Raw genomic sequence first — 22539 nt, 5'->3', positions numbered from 1 at the left:
CTCTCCCCTTCCCCCCATATCCCCCTCTCCCCTTTCCCCCATATCCCCTCTCCCCTTTCCCCCCATATCCCCTCTCCCCTTTCCCCCCATATCCCTTCTCCCCCCCTTTTCCCCCCATATCCCCTCTCCCCCCTTTTCCCCCCATATCCCTTCTCCCCCCCCTTTCCCCCCCCTTTTCCCGTCCCTCCCATACCCCCCCCTCCCCCCCCCCCTTCCCGGCTCCATTCCCGCCCCTCCCTCGGGGCGGTCCGTGCTCTCCCGCACGTCCGGAGCCATCGGAGAGGGCAGCGGCTCCGTTCGGCTCCGTCCGGAAGCCATTCGGGTCGGTTCGGCTCCATCCGGAAGTGATTCAGTTCCATTCGGCTCCATCCGGAAGCGATTCGGGTCGGTTCGGCTCCTCTCGGCTCCGCTCGTCCATTTTCGGCTCCGCTCGGAAGAGTTCGGCTGCGCTCGGAGGGGGTTCGGCTCCTCTCGGCTCCGCTCGGAAGAGTTCGGCTGCGCTCGGTGGGGGTTCGGCTCCTCTCGGCTCCGCTCGGAGGGGGTTCGGCTCCTCTCGGCTCTGCTCGGAGGCGTTCGGCTCCTCTGGGCTCGGTTCGGAGCCGCTCGGCGCTGTTTGCCTCCAGTTCGCCTCGGATTTCCGCTCCGTTCGGACCGGTTCGGCTCCATTCGGACCGGTTCGGCGCCATTCGGACCGGTTCAGCTCCTCTGGGCTCTGTTTTGGCTCAGAACTCGGCTCGGTTCGGCTCCGCTCGAAGCAACTCAGCGCTGTTTGTCTCGGATCGGCTCCACTCGCTTCGGTTCGGCTCCGCTCGGCCTCCGTTCGGCTCCACTCAGCGCTCTTTGGGTCATTTCGGCTCCATTCGAACCGGTGCAGCTCCACTCGGTTCGGTTCGGCTCTGCTCGGACCAATTTGGCTCTGCTTGGACCGGTTCGGCTCTGCTTGGACCGATTAAGCTCCAGTCAGACCAGTTCGGCTCTGCTTGGACCGATTTGGCTCTACTCGGACCGATTCGGCTCCAGTCAGACCAGTTCGGCTCAGCTCTACTTGGACCGATTCGGCTCTACTTGGACTGATTCAGCTCTACTCGGACCGATTCAGCTCCAATCAGACCAGTTTGGCTCTGCTTGGACCGATTCGGCTCTGCTTGGACCGATTCGGCTCTTCTTGGACCGATTCAGCTCTACTCGGACCGATTTGGCTCTACTCGGACCGATTCAGCTCCATTCAGACCAGTTCGGCTCAGCCCTACTTGGACCGATTCGGCTCTACTCGGACCGATTCGGCTCCAGTCAGACCAGTTCAGCTCAGCTCTACTGGGACTGATTCGGGTCTACTTGGACCGATTTGGCTCCAATCAGACTGGTTCGGCTCAGCTCCACTTGGACTGATTCTGCTCTACTTGGAACGATTCGGCTCCAGTCAGACCAGTTCGGGTCAACCCTATTTGGACCGATTCGGCTCTGCTTGGACCAATTCGGCTCTACTTGGACCGATTCGGCTCCAATCAGACCAGTTCGGCTCAGCTCTACTTGGACTGATTCGGATCTATTTGGACCGATTCAGCTCTACTTGGACCGATTCGGCTCCATTCAGACCAGTTCGGCTTAGCCCTACTTGGACCGATTTGGCTCTACTCGGACCGATTCAGCTCTACTTGGACCGATTCGGCTCTACTCGGACCGATTCGGCTCTACTCGGACCGATTCAGCTCTACTTGGACCGATTCAGCTCTACTCGGACCGATTCAGCTCTATTTGGACCGATTCGGCTCTACTCGGACCGATTCGGCTCTACTCGGACCGATTCAGCTCTATTTGGACCGATTCAGCTCTATTTGGACCAATTCGGCTCTACTTGGACCGATTCAGCTCTACTCGGACCGATTCAGCTCTATTTGGACCGATTCGGCTCTACTCGGACTGATTCGGCTCTACTCGGACCGATTCAGCTCTATTTGGACCGATTCGGCTCTATTTGGACCGATTCGGCTCTACTCAGACCGATTCAGCTCTATTTGGACCGATTCAGCTCTATTTGGACCAATTCGGCTCTACTCGGACCAATTCAGCTCTACTTGGACCGATTCAGCTCTATTTGGACCGATTCGGCTCTACTCGGACCGATTCAGCTCTACTTGGACCGATTCAGCTCTATTTGGACCGATTCGGCTCCATTCAGACCAGTTCGGCTCAGCCCTATTTGGACCGATTTGGCTCTTCTTGGACCGATTGAGCTCTACTGGGACCGATTGGGCTCCGGTTCATCTCGGCTCGGTTCATCTCGGCTCGGCTCGGCTCGGTTCGGTTCGGTTGTGTTGGGAGCGATGTCGGAGCCGGAGCCGCGTTTGGCGCAGGAGAAGGAGGAGGAGAGCGAAGAGGAGAGTGAAATCCTCGATGAGAGCCCCTGCGGGAGGTGGCAAAAGCGGCGCGAGCAGGTGGGGGGGGGGGGGGGGGAGATGGGGGGTGAGATGGGGGGCGGAGATTTGGGGTGAGATGTGGGGAAGAGAGATGTGGGGCAGAGAGATGTGGGGCAGAGAGATGTGGGGCAGAGAGATGGGGGGCAGAGATGTGGGGTGAGATGTGGGGTGAGATGTGGGGCAGAAATGTGGGGCAGAGAGATGGGGGGCAGAGAGATGTGGGGTGAGATGTGGGGCAGAGAGATGGGGCAGAGAGATGTGGGGCAGAGGGATGGGGGGCAGAGATGTGGGGCAGAGAGATGGGGCAGAGAGATGTGGGGCAGAGGGATGGGGTGAGATGTGGGGTGAGATGTGGGGCAGAGAGATGTGGGGCACAGATGTGGGGCAGAGATGTCGGGAAGAGGAATGTGGGGCAAAGATGTGGGGCATAGAGATGTGGGGCAGAGAGGTGTGGGGCAGAGAGATGTGGGGCAGAGATGGGGCAGAGGGGGAGATGTGGGGCAGAGATGGGGAAGGGGGTGAGATATGGGGCAGAAATGGGGCAGAGGGGGAGATGTGGGGCAGAGATGGGGCAGAGGGTGAGATGTGGGGCAGAGATGGGGCAGAGGGGGAGATGTGGGGCAGAGATGGGGCAGAGGGGGAGATATGGGGCAGAGATGGGGCAGAGGGGGAGATGTGGGGCAGAGATGTGGGGCAGAGGGATGTGGGGCAGAGAGATGGGGCACAGAGATGTGGGGCAGAGATGGGGCAGAGGGGGAGATGTGGGGCAGAGATGGGGCAGAGGGGGAGATGTGGGGCAGAGATGGGGCAGAGGGGGAGATGTGGGGCAGAGATGGGGCAGAGGGGGAGATATGGGGCAGAGATGGAGCAGAGGGGGAGATGTGGGGCAGAGATGGGGCAGAGGGGGAGATGTGGGGCAGAGATGGGGCAGAGATGGGGCAGAGAGGGAGATGTGGGGCAGAGATGGGGCAGAGGGGGAGATGTGGGGCAGGAGATGCAGTTTGAGGTCCCCCACTTTGAGGTCCCCCAGTTTGGGGTTCCCCACTTTGAGGTCCCCCAGTTTGGGGTCCCCCACTTTGATGTCCCCCACTTTGGGGTCCCCCACTTTGAGGTCCCCCACTTTGGGGTCCCCCACTTTGTGGTCCCTCACTTTGATGTCCCCCACTTTAATGTTCCCCACTTTGAGGTCCTCCACTTTGTGGTCCCCCACTTTGAGGTCCTCCACTTTGATGTCCCCCACTTTGAGGTCCCCCACTTTGAGGTCCTTCTCTTTGAGGTCCCCCACTTTGGGGTTCCCCGAGTTGGGGTTCTCCAGAGGGGGTTCCGGGTTCGCTGTGCTGTGGTTTTTGGGGGCACTGAGGTGCTCAGTTTCAGGGTACCCCCATGAAGGGGTTCAGTGTCACCGTGTCCCAGTGGTGGGGACACCTTCTGCTGGATGAGGAGCTCCAAACCCCATCCAACCTCACCGGGAACCCCTCCAGGGATGGGATCTGGGGGTTCTGGGGGACCCCAAGTGGGAATCATGGAACCATGAGATGGTTTGGGTTGGAAGGGACCTCAAAGTCCTGGAAGGGGTGGATCTGGATGGGCTTTGAGGTCCCTCTCAACCCAAACCATCTCATGGTTCCATGATTCTCACTCGATGTCCCCCAGAACCCCCAGATCCCATCCCTGGAGGGGTTCCAGGCCACGTTGGATGGGGTTTGGAGCCCCTCATCCAGCGGGAGGTGTCCCTCAACCATGGATCTGGATGGGCTTTGAGGTCCTTTCCAACCCAAACCATCTCATGGTTCCATGATTCCCACTTGGTGCCCCCCAGAACCCCCAGATCCCATCCCTGGAGGGGTTCCAGGCCACGTTGGATGGGGTTTGGAGCCCCTGATCCAGCGGGAGGTGTCCCTGTCCATGGATTTGGATGATCTTTGGAGGTCCCTTCCAACCCAAACCATCTCATGGTTCCATGATTCCCACTTGGTGTCCTCCAGAACCCCCAGATCCCATCCCTGGAGGGGTTCCTGGTGAGGTTGGATGTGGTCATCACATGAGGTCTTTTGGGATGAGCTTTGGAGATCTTTCCCAACCTCAGTGATTCCATGACCATCTCATGGTCCTCCATGGTCACCACGTGAGGTCTTTTGGGATGAGCTTTGGAGATCGTTCCCAACCTCAGTGATTCCATGACCATCTCATGGTCCTCCATGGGCACCACATGAGGTCTTTTGGGATGAGCTTTGGAGCTCTTTCCCAACCTCAGTGATTCCATGATCTGAGGGCATGGAAAGAGCTCGGAACCACCACCTCTGCCCGAGGATGGAGTCCTCTACGGGAGCTTCCATGGAGGCTTTGTGTCCTGGAGATCCAGGGGGACGTATCCCAACCCTTGGAGAGGTTCAAATCCACGTGGATGTGGCACTCGGGGATGGATGTGGTCATCACATGAGGTCTTTTGGGATGAGCTTTGAGATCTTTCCCAACCTCAGTGATTCCATGACCATCTCATGGTCCTCCATGGTCACCACGTGAGGTCTTTTGGGATGAGCTCCCGTAGAGGTCTCCATCCTTGGGCAGAGGTGGTGGTTCCGAGCTCTTTCCATGCCCTCAAATCATGGAATCACTGAGGTTGGGGAAAGATCTCAAAGCTCATCCCAAAAGACCTCACGTGGTGCCCATGGAGGACCATGAGATGGTCATGGAATCACTGAGGTGGGGAAAGAGCTCCAAAGCTCATCCCAAAAGACCTCACGTGATGACCACATCCATCCCCGAGTGCCACATCCACGTGGATTTGAACCTCTCCAAGGGTTGGGATACGTCCCCTGGATCTCCAGGACCCAAAGCCTCCATGGAAGCTCCCGTAGAGGTCTCCATCCTCGGGCAGAGGTGGTGGTTCTGAGCTCTTTCCATGCCCTCGGATCATGGAATCACTGAGGTGGGGAAAGATCTCAAAGCTCATCCCAAAAGACCTCACGTGGTGCCCATGGAGGACCATGAGATGGTCATGGAATCACTGAGGTGGGGAAAGAGCTCCAAAGCTCATCCCAAAAGACCTCACGTGGTGCCCATGGAGGACCATGAGATGGTCATGGAATCACTGAGGTGGGGAAAGATCTCCAAAGCTCATCCCAAAAGACCTCACGTGGTGCCCATGGAGGACCATGAGATGGTCATGGAATCACTGAGGTGGGGAAAGAGCTCCAAAGCTCATCCCAAAAGACCTCACGTGGTGCCCATGGAGGACCATGAGATGGTCATGGAATCACTGAGGTGGGGAAAGAGCTCCAAAGCTCATCCCAAAAGACCTCACGTGATGACCACATCCATCCCCGAGTGCCACATCCACGTGGATCCGAAGCTCCTCAAGGGTTGGGATACGTCCCCCTGGATCTCCAGGACACAAAGCCTCCATGGAAGCTCCCGTAGAGGTCTCCATCCTCGGGCAAAGGTGGTGGTTCCGAGCTCTTTCCGTGCCCTCAAATCATGGAATCATTGAGGTTGGGAAAGAGCTCCAAAGCTCATCCCAAAAGACCTCCCGTGGTGCCCATGGAGGACCATGAGATGGTCATGGAATCATTGAGGTGGGGAAAGAGCTCCAAAGCTCATCCCAAAAGACCTCACGTGGTGCCCATGGAGGACCATGAGATGGTCATGGAATCACTGAGGTGGGGAAAGAGCTCCAAAGCTCATCCCAAAAGACCTCACGTGATGACCACATCCGTCCCCGAGTGCCACATCCACGTGGATTTGAACCTCTCCAAGGGTTGGGATACGACCCCGTGGATCTCCAGGACACAAAGCCTCCATGGAAGCTCCCGTAGAGGTCTCCATCCTCGGGCAGAGGTGGTGGTTCCGAGCTCTTTCCATGCCCTCAAATCATGGAATCATTGAGGTGGGGAAAGATCTCCAAAGCTCATCCCAAAAGACCTCACGTGGTGCCCATGGAGGACCATGAGATGGTCATGGAATCACTGAGGTGGGGAACGATCTCCAAAGCTCATCCCAAAAGACCTCACGTGGTGCCCATGGAGGACCATGAGATGGTCATGGAATCACTGAGGTTGGGAACGATCTCCAAAGCTCATCCCAAAAGACCTCACGTGATGACCACATCCGTCCCCGAGTGCCACATCCACGTGGATTTGAACTTCTCCAAGGGTTGGGATACAACCCCAGGATCTCCAGGACCCAAAGCCTCCATGGAAGCTCCCGTAGAGGTCTCCATCCTCGGGCAGAGGTGGTGGTTCTGAGCTCTTTCCATGCCCTCAGATCATGGAATCACTGAGGTGGGGAAAGATCTCCAAAGCTCATCCCAAAAGACCTCCCGTGGTGCCCATGGAGGACCATGAGATGGTCATGGAATCACTGAGGTTGGGAAAGAGCTCCAAAGCTCATCCCAAAAGACCTCCCGTGGTGACCATGGAGGACCATGAGATGGTCATGGAATCACTGAGGTGGGGAAAGATCTCCAAAGCTCATCCCAAAAGACCTCACGTGGTGCCCATGGAGGACCATGAGATGGCCATGGAATCACTGAGGTGGGGAAAGAGGTTCCCCAGAGGCTTTGTGTCCTCCATGGAGATCCAAGGGGGCGTCTTCCGAGCGGAACGTTGGCTTTGGGAGGAGGACGTGGAGTTTCGGAGCAGAGAGGACGAAGAACAGAGGTCCTTTGTTTGCCGGCGAGCGGGAAGTCGGCCAAGAGCTGCGGTGGGGACGGAACACCGCGTTCCACCAAGAGGAGAACAATCCTCCCTTTCAGCCTCCTGTCCTCCTGCCAGAAGCTCCGTCATCTCCATGGAATCCTGGTTGGAAAAGAACCTTCAGAATCATCATGGATGCGGTGATGACCTCAAGGTGGACCATCAGGGATAGAGTGGTCCTGGGACCATGGATGTGGTGATGTCCTCAAGGAGGACCATCAGGGACAGAGTGGTCCTGGGACCATGGATGTGGTGATGTCCTCAAGAGGACCATCAGGGACAGAGTGGTCCTGGGACCATGGATGTGGTGATGTCCTCAAGGAGGACCATCAGGGACAGAGTGGTCCTGGGACCATGGATGTGGTGATGCCCTCAAGGAGGACCATCAGGGACAGAGTGGTCCTGGGACCATGGATGTGGTGATGTCCTCAAGAGGACCATCAGGGACAGAGTGGTCCTGGGACCATGGATGCGGTGATGTCCTCAAGGAGGACCATCAGGGACAGAGTGGTCCTGGGACCATGGATGTGGTGATGTCCTCAAGGAGGACCATCAGGGACAGAGTGGTCCTGGGACCATGGATGTGGTGATGTCCTCAAGAGGACCATCAGGGACAGAGTGGTCCTGGGACCATGGATGTGGTGATGTCCTCAAGGAGGACCATCAGGGACAGAGTGGTCCTGGGACCATGGATGTGGTGATGCCCTCAAGGAGGACCATCAGGGACAGAGTGGTCCTGGGACCATGGATGTGGTGATGTCCTCAAGAGGACCATCAGGGACAGAGTGGTCCTGGGACCATGGATGTGGTGATGTCCTCAAGAGGACCATCAGGGACAGAGTGGTCCTGGGACCATGGATGCGGTGATGCCCTCAAGGAGGACCATCAGGGACAGAGTGGTCCTGGGACCATGGATGCGGTGATGTCCTCAAGGAGGACCATCAGGGACAGAGTGGTCCTGGGACCATGGATGTGGTGATGTCCTCAAGAGGACCATCAGGGACAGAGTGGTCCTGGGACCATGGATGCGGTGATACCCTCAAGGAGGACCATCAGGGACAGAGTGGTCCTGGGACCATGGATGTGGTGATGCCCTCAAGGAGAAACATCAGGGACAGAGTGGTCCTGGGACCATGGATGTGGTGATGCCCTCAAGGAGGACCATCAGGGACCCATTGGTCGTGGGACCATGGATGTGGTGATGCCCTCAAGGAGGACCATCAGGGACAGAGTGGTCCTGGGACCATGGATGTGGTGATGTCCTCAAGGAGGACCATTAGGGACAGAGTGGTCCTGGGACCATGGATGTGGTGATGCCCTCAAGGAGGACCATCAGGGATAGAGTGGTCCTGGGACCATGGATGTGGTGATGCCCTCAAGGAGGACCATCAGAGACCCATTGGTCGTGGGACCATGGATGTGGTGATGCCCTCAAGGAGGACCATCAGGGACAGAGTGGTCCTGGGACCATGGATGCGGTGATGCCCTCAAGGAGGACCATCAGGGACAGAGTGGTCCTGGGACCATGGATGTGGTGATGCCCTCAAGGAGGACCATCAGAGACCCATTGGTCGTGGGACCATGGATGTGGAGATGCCCTCAAGGAGGACCATCAGGGACAGAGTGGTCCTGGGACCATGGATGTGGTGATGTCCTCAAGGAGGACCATCAGGGACAGAGTGGTCGTGGGACCATGGATGTGGTGATGCCCTCAAGAGGACCATCAGGGATAGAGTGGTCGTGGGACCATGGATGTGGTGATGCCCTCAAGGAGGACCATCAGGGACAGAGTGGTCCTGGGACCATGGATGTGGTGATGCCCTCAAGGAGGACCATCAGGGATAGAGTGGTCCTGGGACCATGGATGTGGTGATGTCCTCAAGGAGGACCATCAGGGACAGAGTGGTCCTGGGACCATGGATGTGGAGATGCCCTCAAGGAGGACCATCAGGGACAGAGTGGTCCTGGGACCATGGATGTGGTGATGCCCTCAAGGAGGACCATCAGGGACAGAGTGGTCCTGGGACCATGGATGTGGTGATGTCCTCAAGAGGACCATCAGGGACAGAGTGGTCCTGGGACCATGGATGTGGTGATGTCCTCAAGGAGGACCATCAGGGACAGAGTGGTCCTGGGACCATGGATGTGGTGATGCCCTCAAGGAGGACCATCAGGGATAGAGTGGTCCTGGGACCATGGATGTGGTGATGTCCTCAAGGAGGACCATCAGGGACAGAGTGGTCCTGGGACCATGGATGTGGAGATGCCCTCAAGGAGGACCATCAGGGACAGAGTGGTCCTGGGACCATGGATGTGGTGATGCCCTCAAGGAGGACCATCAGGGACAGAGTGGTCCTGGGACCATGGATGTGGTGATGCCCTCAAGGAGGACCATCAGGGATAGAGTGGTCCTGGGACCATGGATGTGGTGATGTCCTCAAGGAGGACCATCAGGGATAGAGTGGTCCTGGGACCATGGATGTGGTGATGCCCTCAAGGAGGACCATCAGGGATAGAGTGGTCCTGGGACCATGGATGTGGTGATGCCCTCAAGGAGGACCATCAGGGACAGAGTGGTCCTGGGACCATGGATGTGGTGATGCCCTCAAGGAGGACCATCAGGGATAGAGTGGTCCTGGGACCATGGATGTGGTGATGCCCTCAAGGAGGACCATCAGGGATAGAGTGGTCCTGGGACCATGGATGTGGTGATGCCCTCAAGGAGGACCATCAGGGACAGAGTGGTCCTGGGACCATGGATGTGGTGATGTCCTCAAGGAGGACCATCAGGGACAGAGTGGTCCTGGGACCATGGATGTGGTGATGTCCTCAAGGAGGACCATCAGGGACAGAGTGGTCCTGGGACCATGGATGTGGAGATGTCCTCAAGGAGGACCATCAGGGATAGAGTGGTCCTGGGATCATGGATGTGGTGATGCCTTCAAGGAGGACCATCAGGGACAGAGTGGTCCTGGGACCATGGATGTGGTGATGCCCTCAAGGAGGACCATCAGGGACAGAGTGGTCCTGGGACCATGGATGTGGTGATGCCCTCAAGGAGGACCATCAGGGACAGAGTGGTCCTGGGACCATGGATGTGGTGATGCCCTCAAGGAGGACCATCAGGGATAGAGTGGTCCTGGGACCATGGATGTGGTGATGTCCTCAAGGAGGACCATCAGGGATAGAGTGGTCCTGGGACCATGGATGTGGTGATGCCCTCAAGGAGGACCATCAGGGATAGAGTGGTCCTGGGACCATGGATGTGGTGATGCCCTCAAGGAGGACCATCAGGGATAGAGTGGTCCTGGGACCATGGATGTGGTGATGCCCTCAAGGAGGACCATCAGGGATAGAGTGGTCCTGGGACCATGGATGCGGTGATGTCCTCAAGGAGGACCATCAGGGACAGAGTGGTCCTGGGACCATGGATGTGGTGATGTCCTCAAGGAGGACCATCAGGGACAGAGTGGTCGTGGGACCGTGGATGTGGAGATGTCCTCAAGGAGGACCATCAGGGACAGAGTGGTCCTGGGACCATGGATGTGGTGATGTCCTCAAGGTTCCAGGCCAGGTTGGATGGGGTTTGGAGCTCCTGATCCAACGGGAGGTGTCCCTCAACCATGGATTTGGATGATCTTGGAGGTCCCTTCCAACCCAAACCATCTCATGGTTCCATGATTCCCACTTGATGTCCACCAGAACCCCCAAATCCCATCCCTGGAGGTCTTCAAGACCAGGTTGGATGGACCTTGGAGCTCCTGATCCAGCAGGAGATGCCCTGGGTGGATCTGGATGGGCTTTGAGGTTGCATCCAACCACAACCCTTCCATGATTCCATGATTTGATGATCTTCTACTCCTCCACCGGCTCCTCCTGAAGGATGGAATCATCTCCAGGAGGTCCACCTGCCTCCACGTGGTGCGTTCCTCCAGGACGGGGCCGGGTTGTCTCACACCTTCTCGTTGGTCACAGGTGAATCAGGGGAACATGCCGGGAATCCAGAGCACCTTCCTGGCCATGGACACCGAGGAGGGCGTGGAGGTGGTGTGGAACGAGCTGCTCTTCACTGACAAGAAGGCCTTCAAAGCTCACGAGGTGAACGCCCAGACCTGAAAGAGGTGGAGAAGTGGGGCTGGAGAACCTCAGGAGGTTCAATCAGGTCAAGAGGGACCTGGAGGAGGTGGAGAAGTGGGGCTGGAGAACCTCAGGAGGTTCAATCAGGCCAAGAGGGACCTGGAGGAGGTGGAGAAGTGGGGCTGGAGAACCTCAGGAGGTTCAATCAGGCCAAGAGGGACCTGAAAGAGGTGGAGAAGTGGGGCTGGAGAACCTCAGGAGGGTCAATCAGGCCAAGAGGGACCTGGAGGAGGTGGAGAAGTGGGGCTGGAGAACCTCAGGAGGGTCAATCAGGTCAAGAGGGACCTGAAAGAGGTGGAGAAGTGGGGCTGGAGAACCTCAGGAGGGTCAATCAGGTCAAGAGGGACCTGAAAGAGGTGGAGAACTGGGGCTGGAGAACCTCAGGAGGGTCAATCAGGCCAAGAGGGACCTAAAAGAGGTGGAGAAGTGGGGCTGGAGAACCTCAGGAGGTTCAATCAGGTCAAGAGGGACCTGGAGGAGGTGGAGAAGTGGGGCTGGAGAACCTCAGGAGGGTCAATCAGGCCAAGAGGGACCTGAAAGAGGTGGAGAAGTGGGGCTGGAGAACCTCAAGAGGTTCAATCAGGCCAAGAGGGACCTGAAAGAGGTGGAGAAGTGGGGCTGGAGAACCTCAAGAGGTTCAATCAGGCCAAGAGGGACCTGAAAGAGGTGGAGAAGTGGGGCTGGAGAACCTCAGGAGGGTCAATCAGGCCAAGAGGGACCTAAAAGAGGTGGAGAAGTGGGGCTGGAGAACCTCAGGAGGTTCAATCAGGCCAAGAGGGACCTGAAAGAGGTGGAGAAGTGGGGCTGGAGAACCTCAGGAGGGTCAATCAGGCCAAGAGGGACCTAAAAGAGGTGGAGAAGTGGGGCTGGAGAACCTCAGGAGGTTCAACCAGGCCAAGAGGGACCTAAAAGAGGTGGAGAAGTGGGGCTGGAGAACCTCAGGAGGTTCAATCAGGCCAAGAGGGACCTGAAAGAGGTGGAGAAGTGGGGCTGGAGAACCTCAGGAGGGTCAATCAGGCCAAGAGGGACCTGAAAGAGGTGGAGAAGTGGGGCTGGAGAACCTCAGGAGGTTCAATCAGGTCAAAAGGGACCTGGAGGAGGTGGAGAAGTGGCGCTGGAGAACCTCAGGAGGTTCAATCAGGCCAAGAGGGACCTAAAAGAGGTGGAGAAGTGGGGCTGGAGAACCTCAGGAGGTTCAATCAGGCCAAGAGGGACCTGGAGGAGGTGGAGAAGTGGGGCTGGAGAACCTCAGGAGGTTCAATCAGGTCAAAAGGGACCTAAAAGAGGTGGAGAAGTGGGGCTGGAGAACCTCAGGAGGTTCAATCAGGTCAAGAGGGACCTGGAGGAGGTGGAGAAGTGGGGCTGGAGAACCTCAGGAGGGTCAATCAGGCCAAGAGGGACCTGGAGGAGGTGGAGAAGTGGGGCTGGAGAACCTCAGGAGGTTCAATCAGGCCAAGAGGGACCTGGAGGAGGTGGAGAAGTGGGGCTGGAGAACCTCAGGAGGTTCAATCAGGCCAAGAGGGACCTAAAAGAGGTGGAGAAGTGGGGCTGGAGAACCTCAGGAGGTTCAATCAGGCCAAGAGGGACCTGGAGGAGGTGGAGAAGTGGGGCTGGAGAACCTCAGGAGGGTCAATCAGGTCAAGAGGGACCTGAAAGAGGTGGAGAAGTGGGGCTGGAGAACCTCAGGAGGGTCAATCAGGCCAAGAGGGTCCTGAAAGAGGTGGAGAAGTGGGGCTGGAGAACCTCAGGAGGTTCAATCAGGCCAAGAGGGACCTGGAGGAGGTGGAGAAGTGGGGCTGGAGAACCTCAGGAGGTTCAATCAGGCCAAGAGGGACCTAAAAGAGGTGGAGAAGTGGGGCTGGAGAACCTCAGGAGGGTCAATCAGGCCAAGAGGGACCTGGAGAAGGTGGAGAAGTGGGGCTGGAGAACCTCAGGAGGGTCAATCAGGTCAAGAGGGACCTAAAAGAGGTGGAGAAGTGGGGCTGGAGAACCTCAGGAGGGTCAATCAGGTCAAGAGGGACCTAAAAGAGGTGGAGAAGTGGGGCTGGAGAACCTCAGGAGGGTCAATTAGGCCAAGAGGGACCAAAAAGAGGTGGAGAAGTGGGGCTGGAGAACCTCAGGAGGTTCAATCAGGCCAAGAGGGACCTAAAAGAGGTGGAGAAGTGGGGCTGGAGAACCTCAGGAGGTTCAATCAGACCAAGAGGGACCTAAAAGAGGTGGAGAAGTGGGGCTGGAGAACCTCAAGGGGTTCAATCAGGCCAAGAGGGACCAAAAAGAGGTGGAGAAGTGGGGCTGGAGAACCTCAGGAGGTTCAATCAGGTCAAGAGGGACCTAAAAGAGGTGGAGAAGTGGGGCTGGAGAACCTCAGGAGGTTCAACCAGGCCAAGAGGGACCTGGACCACCTCCCAGGTCCTGTCTCCTCACGGCTCCTCTCTCGCAGGAGAAGATCAAGACCATGTTTGAGCAGTTGGTCCTGGTGGATCACCCCAACATCGTGAAGCTCCACAAGTATTGGTTGGACGTGAAGGACTCGAAGGCGCGGGTGAGGAGGACACCAGGAGATGGAGAGGCTCTGGAGGGCCCTGGGGTGGGGTGGGATGTCCCAAGAGACCGCTGGAGGTGGTGGAGCTCCTCTTGGTCATCCTCCGGGTCGAGGCAGTCCCGGTTGAACCCATTCTGGGTGGAGAATGGATGAGGAGAAGACCTTGAGGAGGAGGACTTTGGGTGTTGGAAGAGGAGGAGAAGCTCCATGGGAGCCACCAAAGTGTGGTCCCAACCCAGAAGGTCAACCATGTCCTGGGCTGTGTCCAAGGAGTGGGACCGGCAGGGGTGGAAGGGGATTGTCCCCTCGGCTCTGGTGGGACCCAACGTGGTGTCCATGTGAAGCTCCGGAGTCCTCAGCGCTGGGAGGAGATGGAGCTGTTGGAGCCACTCCAGAGGAGGTCACGGAGATGATCCGAGGGTTGGAGAACCTCCTGGGTGGGACAGGCTGAGAGGTGGGGGTGTCCATCCTGGAGAAGAGACCTTAGAGGAGCTTCCAGGATGGAGAGGAGCTCCTGGAAGGTTGGAGAGGAGCTCTGGATCAGGGAGGGAGAGGACAAAGATGTGGCTGTCCCATCCCTGGAGGGGTTGAAGGCCACGTTGGATGGGGTTTGGAGCTCCTGATCCAGCGGGAGGTGTCTCTGCCCATGGATTTGGATGATCTTGGAGGTCCCTTCCAACCCAAACCACCTCATGGTTCCATGATTCCAACTTAAGGTCCACCAGAACCCTCAGATCCCATCCCTGGAGGGGTTCCAGGCCACGTTGGATGGGGTTTGGAGCCCCTGATCCAGCGGGAGGTGTCCGTCAACCATGGCAGGAGGTGGACCTGGATGGGCTTGGAGGTCCCTTCCAACCCAAACCATCTCATGGTTCCATGATTCCAACTTAAGGTCCACCAGAACCCCCAGATCCCATCTCTGGAAGGGTTGAAGGCCACGTTGGATGGGGTTTGGAGCCTCTGATCCAAAGGGAGGTGTCTCTGACCATGGAACTGGATGGGTTTGGAGGTCCCTTCCCACCCAAACCATCTCATGGTTCCATGATTCTCACTTGATGTCCACCAGAACCCCCAGATCCCATCCCTGGAGGGGTTCCAGGCCACGTTGGATGGGGTTTGGAGCTCCTCATCCTGTGGGAGGTGTCCCTGTCCGTGGATTTGGATGGGTTTGGAGGTCCCTTCCAACCCAAACCATCTCATGGTTCCATGATTCCCACTTGGTGTCCCCCAGAACCCCCAGATCCCATCCCTGGAGGTGTTGAAGGCCACGTTGGATGGGGTTTGGAGCCCCTCATCCAGCAGGAGATGTCCTGGGTGGCACCGGATGATCTTGATCCATGGTGACCACGAAGCTGATGGTTCTCTTCCCTTCCAGGTCATCTTCATCACGGAATACGTCTCCTCCGGAAGCCTCAAACAGTTCCTGAAGAAGACCAAGAAGAACCACAAAGCCATGAACGCCAGGGTGGGTTCCCGAGAAGCCCATGGAGATGTCTCCATGGGTGGTCTTTGCCGTCCGTGTGTCCGTCTGCGCTCCCCCATGGATTTGGAGCTCTTTGACCTCCATTGTCCACCACACCTTCTCCTCTCTGAGGGTGTTCTTCTCTGTCCGTGTGTCCGTCTGCGCTCCCCCATGGATTTGGGGCTCTTTGACCTCTGGTGGACACCACACCTTCTCCTCTCTGAGGGTGTTCTTCTCTGTCCGTGTGTCCATCTGCGCTCCCCCATGGATTTGGAGCTCTTTGACCTCCATTGTCCACCACACCTTCTCCTCTCTGAGGGTGTTCTTCTCTGTCCGTGTGTCCGTCTGCGCTCCCCCATGGATTTGGAGCTCTTTGACCTCTGGTGGACACCACACCTTCTCCTCTCTGAGGGTGTTCTTCTCTGTCCGTGTGTCCGTCTGCGCTCCCCCATGGATTTGGGGCTCTTTGACCTCTGGTGGACACCACACCTTCTCCTCTCTGAGGGTGTTCTTCTCTGTCCGTGTGTCCGTCTGCGCTCCCACATGGATTTGGGGCTCTTTGACCTCTGGTGGACACCACACCTTCTCCTCTCTGAGGGTGTTCTTCTCTGTCCGTGTGTCCGTCTGCGCTCCCACATGGATTTGGAGCTCTTTAACCTCTGGTGGACACCACACCTTCTCCTCTCTGAGGGTGTTCTTCTCTGTCCGTGTGTCCGTCTGCGCTCCCACATGGATTTGGGGCTCTTTGACCTCTGGTGGACACCACACCTTCTCCTCTCTGAGGGTGTTCTTTGCCGTCCGTGTGTCCGTCTGCGCTCCCCCATGGATTTGGGGCTCTTTGACCTCTGGTGGACACCACACCTTCTCCTCTCTGAGGGTGTTCTTTGCTGTCCGTGTGTCCGTCTGCGCTCCCCCATGGATTTGGAGCTCTTTGACCTCTGGTGGACACCACACCTTCTCCTCTCTGAGGGTGTTCTTTGCCGTCCGTGTGTCCGTCTGCGCTCCCACATGGATTTGGGGCTCTTTGACCTCTGGTGGACACCACACCTTCTCCTCTCTGAGGGTGTTCTTCTCTGTCCGTGTGTCCGTCTGCGCTCCCACATGGATTTGGAGCTCTTTGACCTCTGGTGGACACCACACCTTCTCCTCTCTGAGGGTGTTCTTCTCTGTCCGTGTGTCCGTCTGCGCTCCCCCATGGATTTGGAGCTCTTTGACCTCTGGTGGACACCACACCTTCTCCTCTCTGAGGGTGTTCTTCTCCGTCCGTGTGTCCGTCTGCGCTCCCCCATGGATTTGGGGCTCTTTGACCTCTGGTGGACACCACACCTTCTCCTCTCTGAGGGTGTTCTTTGCTGTCCGTGTGTCCGTCTGCGCTCCCCCATGGATTTGGGGCTCTTTGACCTCTGGTGGACACCACACCTTCTCCTCTCTGAGGGTGTTCTTTGCTGTCCGTGTGTCCGTCTGCGCTCCCACATGGATTTGGAGCTCTTTGACCTCTGGTGGACACCACACCTTCTCCTCTCTGAGGGTGTTCTTTGCTGTCCGTGTGTCCGTCTGCGCTCCCCCATGGATTTGGGGCTCTTTGACCTCTGGTGGACACCACACCTTCTCCTCTCTGAGGGTGTTCTTCTCTGTCCGTGTGTCCATCTGCGCTCCCCCATGGATTTGGAGCTCTTTGACCTCCATTGTCCACCACACCTTCTCCTCTCTGAGGGTGTTCTTCTCTGTCCGTGTGTCCGTCTGCGCTCCCCCATGGATTTGGAGCTCTTTGACCTCTGGTGGACACCACACCTTCTCCTCTCTGAGGGTGTTCTTCTCTGTCCGTGTGTCCGTCTGCGCTCCCCCATGGATTTGGGGCTCTTTGACCTCTGGTGGACACCACACCTTCTCCTCTCTGAGGGTGTTCTTCTCTGTCCGTGTGTCCGTCTGCGCTCCCACATGGATTTGGGGCTCTTTGACCTCTGGTGGACACCACACCTTCTCCTCTCTGAGGGTGTTCTTCTCTGTCCGTGTGTCCGTCTGCGCTCCCACATGGATTTGGAGCTCTTTAACCTCTGGTGGACACCACACCTTCTCCTCTCTGAGGGTGTTCTTCTCTGTCCGTGTGTCCGTCTGCGCTCCCACATGGATTTGGGGCTCTTTGACCTCTGGTGGACACCACACCTTCTCCTCTCTGAGGGTGTTCTTTGCCGTCCGTGTGTCCGTCTGCGCTCCCCCATGGATTTGGGGCTCTTTGACCTCTGGTGGACACCACACCTTCTCCTCTCTGAGGGTGTTCTTCTCTGTCCGTGTGTCCGTCTGCGCTCCCACATGGATTTGGGGCTCTTTGACCTCTGGTGGACACCACACCTTCTCCTCTCTGAGGGTGTTCTTCTCTGTCCGTGTGTCCGTCTGCGCTCCCACATGGATTTGGAGCTCTTTAACCTCTGGTGGACACCACACCTTCTCCTCTCTGAGGGTGTTCTTCTCTGTCCGTGTGTCCGTCTGCGCTCCCACATGGATTTGGGGCTCTTTGACCTCTGGTGGACACCACACCTTCTCCTCTCTGAGGGTGTTCTTTGCCGTCCGTGTGTCCGTCTGCGCTCCCCCATGGATTTGGGGCTCTTTGACCTCTGGTGGACACCACACCTTCTCCTCTCTGAGGGTGTTCTTTGCTGTCCGTGTGTCCGTCTGCGCTCCCCCATGGATTTGGAGCTCTTTGACCTCTGGTGGACACCACACCTTCTCCTCTCTGAGGGTGTTCTTTGCCGTCCGTGTGTCCGTCTGCGCTCCCACATGGATTTGGGGCTCTTTGACCTCTGGTGGACACCACACCTTCTCCTCTCTGAGGGTGTTCTTCTCTGTCCGTGTGTCCGTCTGCGCTCCCACATGGATTTGGAGCTCTTTGACCTCTGGTGGACACCACACCTTCTCCTCTCTGAGGGTGTTCTTCTCTGTCCGTGTGTCCGTCTGCGCTCCCCCATGGATTTGGAGCTCTTTGACCTCTGGTGGACACCACACCTTCTCCTCTCTGAGGGTGTTCTTCTCCGTCCGTGTGTCCGTCTGCGCTCCCCCATGGATTTGGAGCTCTTTGACCTCTGGTGGACACCACACCTTCTCCTCTCTGAGGGTGTTCTTCTCCGTCCGTGTGTCCGTCTGCGCTCCCCCATGGATTTGGGGCTCTTTGACCTCTGGTGGACACCACACCTTCTCCTCTCTGAGGGTGTTCTTCTCTGTCCGTGTGTCCGTCTGCGCTCCCCTATGGATTTGGAGCTCTTTGACCTCTGGTGGACACCACACCTTCTCCTCTCTGAGGGTGTTCTTCTCCGTCCGTGTGTCCGTCTGCGCTCCCCCATGGATTTGGGGCTCTTTGACCTCTGGTGGACACCACACCTTCTCCTCTCTGAGGGTGTTCTTCTCTGTCCGTGTGTCCGTCTGCGCTCCCCCATGGATTTGGGGCTCTTTGACCTCTGGTGGACACCACACCTTCTCCTCTCTGAGGGTGTTCTTTGCCGTCCGTGTGTCCGTCTGCGCTCCCCCATGGATTTGGGGCTCTTTGACCTCTGGTGGACACCACACCTTCTCCTCTCTGAGGGTGTTCTTTGCCGTCCGTGTGTCCGTCTGCGCTCCCCCATGGATTTGGGGCTCTTTGACCTCTGGTGGACACCACACCTTCTCCTCTCTGAGGGTGTTCTTTGCTGTCCGTGTGTCCGTCTGCGCTCCCCTATGGATTTGGGGCTCTTTGACCTCTGGTGGACACCACACCTTCTCCTCTCTGAGGGTGTTCTTTGCCGTCCGTGTGTCCGTCTGCGCTCCCACATGGATTTGGAGCTCTTTGACCTCTGGTGGACACCACACCTTCTCCTCTCTGAGGGTGTTCTTCTCTGTCCGTGTGTCCGTCTGCGCTCCCCCATGGATTTGGAGCTCTTTGACCTCTGGTGGACACCACACCTTCTCCTCTCTGAGGGTGTTCTTCTCTGTCCGTGTGTCCGTCTGCGCTCCCCCATGGATTTGGGGCTCTTTGACCTCTGGTGGACACCACACCTTCTCCTCTCTGAGGGTGTTCTTCTCCGTCCGTGTGTCCGTCTGCGCTCCCCCATGGATTTGGAGCTCTTTGACCTCTGGTGGACACCACACCTTCTCCTCTCTGAGGGTGTTCTTCTCTGTCCGTGTGTCCGTCTGCGCTCCCCCATGGATTTGGAGCTCTTGGACCTCTGGTGGACACCACACCTTCTCCTCTCTGAGGGTGTTCTTTGCCGTCCGTGTGTCCGTCTGCGCTCCCCCATGGATTTGGAGCTCTTTGACCTCTGGTGGACACCACACCTTCTCCTCTCTGAGGGTGTTCTTTGCCGTCCGTGTGTCTGTCTGCGCTCCCACATGGATTTGGAGCTCTTTGACCTCTGGTGGACACCACACCTTCTCCTCTCTGAGGGTGTTCTTCTCTGTCCGTGTGTCCGTCTGCGCTCCCCCATGGATTTGGGGCTCTTTGACCTCTGGTGGACACCACACCTTCTCCTCTCTGAGGGTGTTCTTTGCTGTCCGTGTGTCCGTCTGCGCTCCCACATGGATTTGGGGCTCTTTGACCTCTGGTGGACACCACACCTTCTCCTCTCTGAGGGTGTTCTTTGCCGTCCGTGTGTCCGTCTGCGCTCCCCCATGGATTTGGAGCTCTTTGACCTCTGGTGGACACCACACCTTCTCCTCTCTGAGGGTGTTCTTCTCTGTCCGTGTGTCCGTCTGCGCTCCCACATGGATTTGGAGCTCATGGACCTCCGTTGTCCACCACACCTTCTCCTCTCTGAGGGTGTTCTTTGCTGTCCGTGTGTCCGTCTGCGCTCCCCCATGGATTTGGGGCTCTTTGACCTCTGGTGGACACCACACCTTCTCCTCTCTGAGGGTGTTCTTCTCTGTCCGTGTGTCCGTCTGCGCTCCCCCATGGATTTGGAGCTCATGGACCTCCATTGACCACCACACCTTCTCCTCTCTGAGGTTCTCTCGGTGTGATGGGAGGTGGTTGTCACCACGTCACCACCTTTGGGCCATGGTCTTGGCTGGTGGTGGACACGTTCCCCATGGTCCAGGATGGTTGGTGGGACTCTCCCGTCCTTCTCCGTCCACTGATGGACATCTTTGGTCTCTTCCGTAGGCCTGGAAGCGGTGGTGCACGCAGATCCTCTCTGCTCTCAGGTAAAGGTCTCATCACCTCCATACCGGTTGTCCTCTTCTCACCGGTTGGACGCCGGTGAGGAGCTTCAGGGTGGCTTTGTTCTTCTCCAGCTTCCTGCACTCCTGTGAACCTCCCATCATCCACGGGAACCTCACCAGTGACACCATCTTCATCCAACACAACGGACTCATCAAGATCGGCTCAGGTAGGACGGGGCCACCGTGGTCATCGCCGAGAGTTGATGGGAATCAGGGGTTGGGTGGGAAGGGACCTCCAAGATCATCCAAATCCATGGGTGGGGACACCTCCCAATGGATGAGGAGCTCCAAACCCCATCCAGCGTGGGATGGAACCCCTCCAGGGATGGGATCTGGGGGTTCTGGGGGACACCGAGTGGGAATCATGGAACCATGAGATGGTTTGGGTTGAGAGGGACCTCCAAGATCATCCAAATCCATGGGCAGAGACACCTCCCGCTGGATGAGGAGCTCCAAACCCCATCCAACGTGGCCTGGAACCCCTCCAGGGATGGGATCTGGGGGTTCTGGGGGGCACCAATTTGGAATCATGGAACCATGAGATGGTTTGGGTGGGAAGGGACCTCCAAGATCATCCAAATCCATGGTTGAGGGACACCTCCCAATGGATGAGGGGCTCCAAACCCCATCCAACCTCTCCTGGAACCCCTCCAGGGGTGGGATCTGGGGGTTCTGGGGGACACCAGGTGGGAATCATGGAACCATGAGATGGTTTGGGTTGGAAGGGACCTCCAAGATCATCCAAATCCATGGATGGGGACACCGCCCACTGGATGAGGGGCTCCAAACCCCATCCAACGTGGCCTGGAACCCCTCCAGGGATGGGATCTGGGGGTTCTGGGGGACACCAAGTGGGAATCATGGAACCATGAGATGGTTTGGGTTGGAAGGGACCTCCAAAGATCATCCAAATCCATGGACAGGGACATCTCCCATGGGATCAGGGGATCACCCAATGTTCCTCACCCAACGATCCGGCGAAGGGATGAGGAAGAACGTTTTGGGCTTTGGGTTCTGAGGAGGTTCCCGGTTGGGTGGAAGAGGTCCTTGAGGGATCCCTACGGAAGGGCTGACGTTTCCCTTCTCTTCTTCTCTTCTCTCCGTGTCCTCTGCTCCGTCTTTTCTCCCGGATCGCAGTTTGGCACCGAGTGTTCGCCAACGGTGAGTGTCCTCCTCCCACCTCATCCCCAACGTTCCTCCCCTTCTCCTTCCAACCCCCGGGAGAACGTCCCTCAAGGAAGGACTTCCATGGGGTGGGAGCAGAAGGCTCTCCGGAAGGGGGATTTGGGATCCACCGGGAAAAGGGTGAGGAGGAAGAGGGTGAGAAGAAGGTTTGTGGTTTCCACCACAGCGCTGCCGGATGACCTCCGGAGTCCCATCAGGATCGAAAGGGAAGAGCTGCGCAACCTCCACTTCTTCCCACCGGAATACGGACGTGAGTGTGGGATTGGGAAGGGGTGGGCCAAGAGGGAAGGGATGGATCCAGAGGGAAGGGATGGATCCAGAGGGGAAGGGATGGATCCAGAGGGAAGGGATGGATCCAGAGGGAAGGGATGGATCCAGAGGGGAAGGGATGGATCCAGAGGGAAGGGATGGGCCAAGAGGGAAGGGATGGATCCAGAGGGAAGGGATGGATCCAGAGGGGAAGGGATGGATCCAGAGGGAAGGGATGGATCCAGGGGGAAGGGATGGATCCAGAGGGGAAGGGATGGATCCAGAGGGAAGGGATGGACCAAGAGGGGAAGGGATGGATCCAGAGGGAAGGGATGGACCAAGAGGGAAGGGATGAATCCAGAGGGAAGGGATGGATCCAGAGGGGAAGGGATGGATCCAGAGGGAAGGGATGGATCCAGAGGGGAAGGGATGAATCCAGAGGGAAGGGATGGATCCAGAGGGGAAGGGATGGATCCAGAGGGGAAGGGATGGATCCAGAGGGAAGGGATGGATCCAGAGGGGAAGGGATGGATCCAGAGGGAAGGGATGGATCCAGAGGGAAGGGATGGACCAAGAGGGAAGGGATGGACCAAGAGGGGAAGGGATGGATCCAGAGGGAAGGGATGGACCAAGAGGGAAGGGATGGATCCAGAGGGGAAGGGATGGATC

General features: G+C 57.5%; 1 protein-coding gene across 2 annotated transcripts in view; it reads left to right on the top strand.

The window, feature by feature from the left end:
• The first annotated feature begins 2246 nt into the window (after positions 1-2246).
• Positions 2247-22539, top strand: part of NRBP2 (nuclear receptor binding protein 2) — a 36759-nt gene continuing 16466 nt past the window's right edge. The window contains exons 1-8 of one of the 2 annotated variants that reach the window (XM_054057753.1): positions 2247-2435; positions 11087-11209; positions 13689-13790; positions 15166-15255; positions 20378-20418; positions 20509-20603; positions 21574-21597; positions 21788-21871. In XM_054057753.1, coding sequence (XP_053913728.1) covers positions 2325-2435; positions 11087-11209; positions 13689-13790; positions 15166-15255; positions 20378-20418; positions 20509-20603; positions 21574-21597; positions 21788-21871 — 670 coding nt within the window. In that variant the 5' untranslated portion in view covers positions 2247-2324. The remainder of the gene's footprint in view (positions 2436-11086; positions 11210-13688; positions 13791-15165; positions 15256-20377; positions 20419-20508; positions 20604-21573; positions 21598-21787; positions 21872-22539) is intronic. The other variant, XM_054057754.1, reaches the window with a different exon arrangement.

The sequence above is a fragment of the Cuculus canorus genome, chromosome 2, assembly GCF_017976375.1.
Source record: "Cuculus canorus isolate bCucCan1 chromosome 2, bCucCan1.pri, whole genome shotgun sequence".
NCBI classification, from domain to species: Eukaryota; Metazoa; Chordata; class Aves; order Cuculiformes; family Cuculidae; genus Cuculus; species Cuculus canorus.
This window is presented reverse-complemented; position numbering and strand designations above follow the sequence as displayed.